The sequence below is a fragment of the Herpailurus yagouaroundi genome, unplaced genomic scaffold (genome assembly GCF_014898765.1).
Source record: "Herpailurus yagouaroundi ecotype Mexico unplaced genomic scaffold, PumYag 162, whole genome shotgun sequence".
Lineage (NCBI taxonomy): Eukaryota > Metazoa > Chordata > Mammalia > Carnivora > Felidae > Herpailurus > Herpailurus yagouaroundi.
Window position 1 is genome coordinate 53,437,317 of NW_024412403.1, and position 10,260 is coordinate 53,447,576.

A 10,260-nucleotide genomic window follows, 5' to 3' on the forward strand; every position below is an offset into this window, starting at 1 on the left:
TCTATTACTTATTTTCAATTTTAATTCTTTTTGCTCTTAGGATTACTATTCTCTTTTCTACTTTATTTAGAAAGTTATTCAACTTTCTCTTCTTTTTTTAATTTCATAAATGAATTAAAAATTTAGATCACTGCTGTTAGCCTTTCTTCTTTCATAACACAAGCATTTAAACTATGAATTTCACTCACAGCACTGAGTTAGCTGCATTCCACAAATTTCAGTATGTTTTATTTTCATATTCATTCAGTTAAAAATGTGTTTCAATTTTCTCTGTGGTTTCTTCTTTGGAGCCAGGTAGCTCAAACTGTGTTAAATTCCACACATTTCTCCTTGACTTATGTTTTGTTAAGACAGCCTGCTCTGTAAGCTTTTAATCTTTTGAAATGCATTGAAAGTTACTCTTTCGGCCTTCCATGCAGCCATGCAGCATTACCTGGAGGATGCTAGGTGAGCATTTGAAGAAAACACTTTGGTGGTTGATGGGTACGGTGTTCTATAGCTGTATGTCAGATTAAGATAGATAACAGTTTGTTTAAATCTTCTTATCCTTACAGATTTTTTTTTTCAAATTATATAACATCACTTCACATGTAAGAGGGTTACAAGCCAGTACTTCCAGTACTAGAGCTAGCTCAGTACTAGTAACTTCATCATGATTGTGCATATGGAATTTTGGTCCATTAATCCTATCAGCTACTGAGACAGGAGTATTAGATTCTCTAAGGTTGTGTATTTGTCTGTTGATTTCTCCCTTTAATTCTGTCAGCTTTTGCTTTATGTTTTCATTAATTACATACACATACAATTGTCATGACTTCCTTGTGTATTGAAACTGTTGTAACTATGAAATGTCTCTCATTGGTGCTGTAATGTTCCTCGTGTTGAACTTTACATTGCCCCATATGAATATAGCTATAGTGCTTTCGTACGCTTACTGTTCACAGGTATATCTTTTTCTCTCCTTTTATTTTCAGTTTGCGATCTCTGTATAGTTAAAGTGCACCTCATGTATGGTAAAGGTGATAAGACTATGACTCTCAAGCTGCTGTCTGATTTTGTAAAGAAAGGTTTTTGGTAGCACAGTCATGCCCATTTCTTCGCATGTGCTTTGTGTTGTTTCACACTATCATGCCAGTGTGGAAGAGTTGGAACAAAAACCATATGGCCTCCTAGCCTGAAATAGTTACAATCTGGACCATCCAGAAAAAATTTTAATGCCTGGAATATCGCATTTGCTTACTTGCTTATGACAGTCTGACCGTCTCCCTTTTATTTATTTATTTTTAAAAATTTTTTTTAAAAGTTTATTTATTTTTGGCAGAGAGAAAGAGAGAGACAGACAGACAGAGCATGAGTTGGGGGAGAGGCAGAGGGAGGGAGTGACAGTCTCCCTTTTAATTGGAGGATTTAGCCAAGCTACACTTAAGTATTGATATAATTACATTTAAGATCACCATCTCACTATTTGTTTTCTAGTTGTACTCTGTTTTTCTTTTCCTGCCTTCTTTTGACTTACTCAGATAAGTGTTAGTATTATATTTTAATTTTTCTAATGGCCTTTTAACTATACCTCTTTCTATTCTTTTATTGTGGTTGTTGTAGGGATTACAATAAGAACTCTTAATTGATAACAATCTACTCATGTAATAATCTAAAACTCTTGAAACATTATAATTTTAGATAACCTCCTTCATGTAATTATAGTGTGAGGTTGATAATAAATGAGTTGTAATGAATATGATAACAATAGCAAAAAGGATGAAGGAAGTTAAATGAAATTATAATGTTTCAAGGGTCTTACATAATGCAGTATGTATCGTATTAAATGATTGTCTTTATAAAAATTGTTTTGAATAGTATTTATATTTTACCACACACATATAATCTGAATTCATTCTTTCTTGTCCATCTGAGTTTCCATGTAGTGTCATGTCCCTTCAACCAAAGAACTTTCTTTGATACTTCTCAGCACAAGTCTGCTAGCGATAATTTATTCCAGTTTTCTTTCTTCTAATTTTATATGTCTTTATTACCTTTGCTTAAAAATCTTTTTACTGGATATAAAATTCTGGGTTGAGATATTTTTCTTTCAGCATTTTAAAGATGTTTAGTTATCTCCTGTATGCATTTTTTTCCTGAGACATTAGCAGTTATTCATGTCATTGCTCCTCTGCCCAAATTTTCTGTGGCTACTTTCAAGTTCTTTTCTTTATATTTGCTTTTGGTTAGTGTGATTATGACATACATAGGTGTGTTTGTCTTTGTATAATTCCTGCTTGGGGATTGCTGAGCACATTGGATCTCCAAGTTAATGAACATGAACAAATCTGGGAATATTTTTCATTGTTTCTTTAAATATATTTTCTACCCCCTTTGCTTTTGCTTTTTCTACTGGGACTCCAATTACACATATGTTAGACTACTCAATATTGTCCTACAAGTCACTGAGAATCTTTTTTTTCCTATCATCTTTCTGTTTTTAAAAATTTATAATTTATGTTGTTTTGTCCTGTAGGTTCACTGAGGCTTTCCTCTGCTACCTCCAATCTGTTGATATGATAATTCAGTGAATTATTCATTTGCAGTGGGAATCATTTCTGTTTACATTTTTTTTGCACTGAAATTTGTCTATTCTCTCATTGTCACCACTTTATTCTTTATGTCATTTAACATGTAATATAGTAACTGATTTAAAGTTCTTCCTTTGTATTTCCAAATTCTGTGTCATCCAAGGATACTCTCTGGACTTTATGTTAACATTTTTCTATTTTTCATATGTATGGTAACTTTTTTTTTTATTATATATTGGTCTTTTGGGGGTGATATGTTATAGAGATTCCATGTTCCATTATATTCTCGTAAAGGATATGGATTGTTTTTCTTGGCAGGCAGTTCAACTTCTGGCTGATTTCCTTGATTTTGTGAAAGTTACATTTACATTTTATATGACACACATATCTTAGGTTGAATACCAAGACTCATCACAGAGTCTTGGCTTTTCTGGGATTTCAGTGGAAAGATTGATATGTTTGCCAAGGACTTTTGGCTTGGCGAGATTCAACTCCAAACATATGTTTCTCTGTGTAGGGTAGTAACTAAAATCTATGTCACTTTTTTTTTTAATATTTTTTCATTTTTGAGAGAGATATTGAGAGAGAGAGAGAGAGAGAGACAGAGTATAGGCAGGGGAGGGACAGAGAGAGAGAGGGAGACACAGAATCCGAAGCAGACTCCAGGCTCTGAGCTGTCAGCACAGAACCTGATGTGAGCTTGAACTCATGACCTGAGCTGAAGTTGGATGCTTAACCCACCCAGGCACCCCTGTAGCACATTTTTAAGCTTTCCAGTTGTTGCTTTCTACTTGGCTAAGTGAAATTTCTCGCCTCCAAGGGAAGAAATAACATCCAAAGGGTTTATTGTGATTTACACAAATATTTGGGGTTCTCACCACTCTGTGACTCTCTTCTTTCTGAGATTTTTTTTCTCCTTTACCTTCAGAGTTTTAGTTAGCTTATGCCTCTCCAGCTGGGAAGTGACCTCAGAGGAAAAGTTATGTAAAAATAGAGCTCATCCAGTATAAGGGTCAAATTTCCTTTAGTTTCTACTTGATTTTAGATAGATATAGATATAGATATAGATATAGATATAGATATAGATATAGATATATAGATATAATGTAGACAGCATATGTCTATATGTCTATATGTTATATATAAAAAATATATACTGTGTTTATATATTTTATATGAGAAAAATATGAGAAAAGGAGCAAGGCCATTTGCATCTTTCTTCCATTTTCCTGGAAAATATATATGATAAGGTTGTTGTCATTCACCATAATGTACCATTTTACTGCAAGGTAGGAAATATTTATGTGATAATATGATATACATAGACTCCAACTGACGACATGTCTTATTTACATTTGAAATGTCTGTTGTAAAATGCTATTACATATTTTAGCACTTCTCATGTTGGCAGAGTTTGAGCTTGCTCTCCTGCCTTATGAATGGACTTAGAAGGCTGTAGTTTCAGCTAAACTAAGAATTTTTAAGTCAAAAATTAAATTAAACTCATGCTAAATATAATGAGTGTCCCCAGTTTAAATGAGCCATATGTCTTTATCTCACTTGGACATATATCATATACCATTACATACCTCTTTCTAGTAAAGTTGTGATTCTTAGCAAATGAATCCATTTCAATAATGGAAATACTTTTAAGGGAAAAATGGAGTTTTCTCCCCAGTTTCCTTGGCACATCTGGATATATATATTTTTTTAAAAATAGAAATATTATTAGGAATTATATGGCAATAATAATTTAAACTACCATATCACTGTGGTTCTGCTGATGAGCTTATAACAGGGAGGGAGAGAGTTAAGGAAGGAGAGAAAGGAAGGAAGAGGGAGGTAGGGAAGGAGGGAGGGACAGAAGGAAGGAAGGAAAATAGGAGGGAGGGAGGGAGGAAGGAATGAAGGGAGGGAGGGAGGGAGTGGTACACTTTTTGAAATAGTTATGGTTTCTCCTGGGTCATCCTAAAACCAAGGAATTTATCTGTGTGCTTAAGAAAACCTGATTTCAGCTCTTAAAGGATAGAACCCAGTCATGTGTAACCATGGCAGCAACTCTCAAACTTTGGCAGAAGCTGAGCCACCAGGGAGCCTTGTTTATCATGGATTGCTGGCCCTCTCCCCAGAGTTTCTGTTTCTGTTGTTCTGTTTGCACTTCTGTCAAGTTCCCAGGGGGTGCTGATACTGCTGGTCTAGGACCACAGTTTGAGAACCACCGTGTTAAAGCTACTTTGGCTTCTGCTGCCAGATTCCTGTCATAAACTTGGGTCTCTTTCTAATCTTGCTTGTGATTTATTTGATAAAACAGAATTCATAAACAAAGATACAGGACATTAGTTCAATCTGGATGCATAATACGGAATGACAAAAGAGAAAGGCACTAATGAAACACCCTCAGAGAAAATTTGCAGAAAGTATTTGCCCAAAAGGAAATTTTTGATTATTGAGTTGATAATAATTACTTCCCAGAAAGTGGAGAGGAAAAAAAAAAAACAGCCCAAAACATGATGCAACTAAGTATGTATAGTCTGTGTTCACAATAATTAGTTGGTTTTTCTCCTACCATATATTTAATGCAACGCCATTACCCAAGGTAATCTCATTGGAACGTGTTCTGTTACCAGTCCGGGTTCACAGATGTGGATTTGTTCACCCCAGTAGTTTGTCTATATTAGATGTAAAACATTTGCTTTTCAAAGATACATTCATGTGAACCCTAAAATTAAAAAAAAAATTAAAAAGTTAAATACACATGTGTCAATGTGATGATATTTATTTAATTTTCTTACAGGACTGCCTCAAAACATGTAAACAAGGACCTTGGTAATCTGGAGGAAAACAAAAAGTTAGAAGAAAACAATCACAAAACAGAAGCCTAAGAAAGAAACTGTTCTAAAGTGTTGTCCAGGTGGGTAGGCTGTTTGAGGTTTATAGAAATAATTCCCAATGAAAGTACAAAACACCCTAGGAGACAAAAGGGAAAGTAAGCCTTGATGTTGAGATGCTTCGTAATTGCAACTTTCCAAACAGGAAGAGAGTTTTTGCCAAAGGAAACTTTGGTAACTCAGAAAGGTGTTCTCAGAAGAATGGAATCTCAACAGTCTACCCATCTTCTAAAAAATAATCATTATTCTGTGACTAATTAAAATCAGTGTTGAGATTGTAACATTCAATTAGCGTTTTGTCTTCTAATGCCAAAATTTTTGCTGAGTGCAAAGAAGTTGAATTTTCTAAATTGATACTTTGGTTGGATGAGAGCTTGTTCTAATACTTCAAATTTATCTTAAAAAGCAATTATGAGAAGAACTTTTAAATATAAAAATTTTAATCTAAGGATTTAATATACTTACAAGTGTCGTGTATTTATGCAGCCATTCCCCAAACTATTTTAGTGAAAAAATTTGTGTAGACACACAAAACTTTTGCAGATAGTATGTGTATTATCTATATGTGTGTGTATATGTATATGTGTATCTACATATGCACATATATGTGTATGTGTGTATAATGTATATATCAGTGTTACATATATTGCATATATTTATATATAATAGCTATATGAGTATGATTTTTTTTAAGACAATCTCAAAAAAAGTCTTTTCCATGGTATTGCCACTTGGAATTTGAGCTTTTCATTTTTATTTATGATCTCTTCAGCCAGCCAAACACAGAAGCCATTTGGACAAATTATTTTGTGTGTCCTTGAGAATAACTGTTGCTGTAGTTTATGCATGTGATGTAACAGTCCCCAACAACCACAGTAAAGCTTTGGTTCATTATAAATAAAGCACAAGTCACAATCTGAGTAGGTCACCCCAGGTAGCAAGCATGGGAAATAATTACAATTGGAAGGATACACACAGGAAAGAAAGATCGAATAATTGGGGTAACACATTTTTAGAATCTGAAAACTGAGATCTCAAACTGCTCATGTGAAAGAAGTAAGAGCTGGGTTCCTTCCCCCATCCTGCTGTCCATTGGAGGCCAAGTATGAGCATTCCCGTCGGACTTTTTTTCTGCTTCTCTAGGTGCATTCCTCGATCCTTTGTAAACATAGAATTTACCTTCTGGTTATCTTCAAAATTTGATAAAGTCTCAAAGAAAAGTTAAGCTTAAAGACAAAACCTGCAGAATGAAATATTTTCCTGAAAAAAAACCTTCTAATAGTCATATGAATTAAGCAATTTTCATAAAAATAAAGACTCTTCAACAATTCAAAAAAAGTATTTGTAGAAGGGGCTGCAACAGTGCCTGGGATCACAGATGGGCTCAGGGACAATGGAGTTTTATGAAAGGCTCCTATAAAGTAATTCCTATCACTTTTAGTACAAAGCATCTGTTGGTGGTGAAAAATGATTGCTATGGTAACTTACTAAATTGTGTTTTTTTTTCATCATTTCAGAGAAAAAAAAACTATATAGACCAATTGAAGCATGAACGTGGATTGTATTTAATACATATACAAAGACATTGACAGCAATTCATGGTTCAAGTATTAAGCAGTTCATTCTACCAAGCTGTCACAGGATTTTAGAGAATTATCTCAAGTAAAAACAATGAAGTGAAATTACAAACAAAAACAAGTTTTGGCAGCCATGATAATAGGTCATATGTTGTGTTTGGTTTGTTGTTTTTTGTTTTTTGTTTTTTTTCTGTAAATGTCTGCACTGAGGATTTCTTTTTGGTTTGCCTTTTATGTAAATTTTTTACGTAGCTATTTTTATACACTGTAAGCTTTGTTCTGGGAGTTGCTGTTAATCTGATGTATAATGTAATGTTTTTATTTCAATTGTTTATATGGATAATCGGAGCAGGCACACTTCTGATTCTGATTGCTATCAGTAATGCCCCCAAATTTTCTCACAAGCACCAAAATCCCAAAGGTGGCAGCTTGTGAAGGCTGGGGACACACACATTGCTCTATTCAAAAACTGTGATTTTTTCTATCACAAGGGAGATGGAGGCAGAGAGTCAGACTGATGAGCAGCCGATGAGCTGATTCTGATCATGCACCACCAGCTGACTTTCCGAAGTAAATCACACATGCATACGGACGCACATACATAATAATGGTACTCCCAAACTGACAGTTTCGCCTATTTGAAACAGGACATAACACAGAATTTGGGCAGCACTTACCTTCAGAGACAACTGCTAATGTATTATTTTCTGTCAAAAGAAAAATGAGAGACAGTTTGGAAAAATCATGGATAACATTCCCATTTTCATAGATCACGATGTAAATCATTGTAATTAAAAATTGGTGTTAAATCCTTTGGGTTATCCACTGCCTTAAAATTATATCTATTTCCTTTAAAAAAAGATATCAGTCAGAATTGGAGATTTTTAACAGTGGTCATTATCAAAGCTGTGTTATTTTCCACAGAATATAGAATATATATTTTTTTCGTGTGTGTTTTTGTTAACTACGCTACAGATATTGAATGCACCTTGAGATAATTTAGTGTTTTTAACTGGTACATAATTTATCAAGCAGTACATGAGAGTGTAATAATAAAATGTCTATGTATCTTTAGTTACATTCAAATTTGTAACTTTATAAACATGTTTTATGCTTGAGGAACTTTTTAGGGTGGTAGTATAAATGGAAACTTTTTGAGGTAGACTGGATAAGGGCCAATAGCTACTTGTGACTAGACTTTTAAACTTTGCTCTTTCAAGCAGAAGCTTGGTTTCTGGGAGAACACTGCGCAGCCATTTTTGTCCCAGGATTTAAGTAACTTTACAGAAAAAAAAAAAAAGTGAACATCAGATTTCCAGGTAAAAAACTGTATTCTTTAGGAGCAAAAGGAAAACTGATGTTTATTTCTTAGACTGACAGAATAAAAAATTATGATGGCAATGAAAAACAAATAGAAGATAAAGTCAGAAAGAGATTGGGAATAATATTTTACCACTTCTGCATTAAGAAACACATGTTATTGTACATTTAATAAACTGTTTATTGTCTGGGCAGTAGTGACTCAGTTTAATAAAAGCTTCCTGTAGTGCATTGGTATGGATTAAATACATAAAATATCCTATTAGAATCAATGCTGTATAAAATATTACGGGGAAAAAGAAAATATGTTATTTTGCCTCTAAACTTTGATGTATTGAAGTTTTATTTGGCAGGAAAAAAATTGAATCTTGGTCAATATTTAAACCAAAGTGAAAGGGGAAAAACCAAAGTTATTTTTTTTGCATGGCTAAGCCATTCTGTTATCTCTGTAAATACTGTGATTTTTTTTCCTTCTCTCTTTAGAATTTTGTTAAAGAAATTCTAAAATTTTTAAACACCTGCTTTCCACAATAAACCACGAACACTAAAATGAAATCACTTCCATATAATTTTTTTTTTCTTTTGGTGTGGGAGATCAAAGATTCAAAGTCTAACTCCTAAGATCTATTTGCAGAAAGAAGCAATGTTGCAATAGAGAGGGTCATACTACAATTATTTCTTGGCTTCCACTTGCTGTAGTAAACTGAGTGCAAAAACAACTGTCAGAACCTAGAGAGCAGAACATTCGCAACTCAGAGTTCTGGACGGACAGCAGAAAGTTTGCCAGGGAAAAGGGGACAGCATTATTACAATTGAATCGATGCTGGGATAAAAAGCGGAGTGTATTTGTGTAACGGCAGCCATCTGCACAGCAAGACTGGGAAGGAAGATAATGCACAATCCTCAACTTCTGAGGTTGCATCTCTCCAATTTCACTCTTTGGAAACAGGAGACAGGTTTTGCCAGTTCAAGTTTCACTTCCTATCTGTGATTACAGGAATTGTATGTGGAAATGGATTAACATACCCGTCTATGCCTAAAAGATAATAAAAATGAAATATGTCTTCACATCTCTCTCACAGATGTCTTCTTGTCTTCATGAACTAGGCTCTTCATGTGTAGAAAGTAGTCATCTTTATTAAACAGGGGGGAAATCATAGTGCCTGGAGAGGGAATGCGGCAAAATAAAATTGTCCATACCTTCCCATTATGTCAGGCGGGCCACCTTAGCCACTCCTCGATTGCAGCAGTGTCTGTTCTAGAATGTGTCTCCATCTTAGTGGTAGGATTATACTTACTGTGGGTATCCCATGTGGCTGTCCTAGAAACTTAATTAAGAGGACACTCTTCTATTTCTTCACTCCCTCCATTAACACACCATTCAGCCTACCATTTGGAATTACATAGGCATGAACTTTTACTGAAATTCTTTGCCTTCAAAGTAAGATAAAGCCAGCTATGTATACATCAGAGAAAGAGATTACTATTTATTGAAGCAATACTATGTGCTAGGGTCATCCATACATTATTTTATTTAATCCTTAGTAGTTGTAAATATTATTAAATGTTCCCCATTTAATAGCTGAAAACTAAGGTTTAGACAGGTTCTATAACTCCCCAATACATTTAGCTTTTAAGTAGGTAAACTGGGTATTAAACCTGACCTGAGGGGCGCCTGGGTGGCTCAGTCAGTTGAGTGTCCGACTTCGGTTAGGGCATGATCTCACGGTTCATGGGTTCGAGCCCCACATCAGGTTCCATGCTAGCAGGACAGAGCCTACTTGGGATTCTCTCTCCAACCCCTCTCTCTGCCCCTCCCCCACTTGCTCTCTCTCTCTCTCTCTCTCTCTTTCTCTCTCTCTCAAAATAAACTGAAAGAGAAAGAAAGAAAGAAAGAAAGAAAGA

At 34.6% G+C, this 10,260-nt stretch overlaps 1 protein-coding gene across 2 annotated transcripts in view; it reads left to right on the forward strand.

Moving 5' to 3' along the window:
* Positions 1–9,423, forward strand: part of ALCAM (activated leukocyte cell adhesion molecule) — a 217,070-nt gene extending 207,647 nt beyond the window's left edge. For both annotated transcript variants that reach the window (XM_040484404.1, XM_040484403.1), the window contains 2 exons: positions 5,365–5,481; positions 6,976–9,423. In XM_040484404.1, coding sequence (XP_040340338.1) covers positions 5,365–5,452 — 88 coding nt within the window. In that variant the 3' untranslated portion in view covers positions 5,453–5,481; positions 6,976–9,423. The remainder of the gene's footprint in view (positions 1–5,364; positions 5,482–6,975) is intronic.
* The last annotated feature ends 837 nt before the right edge of the window (positions 9,424–10,260 follow it).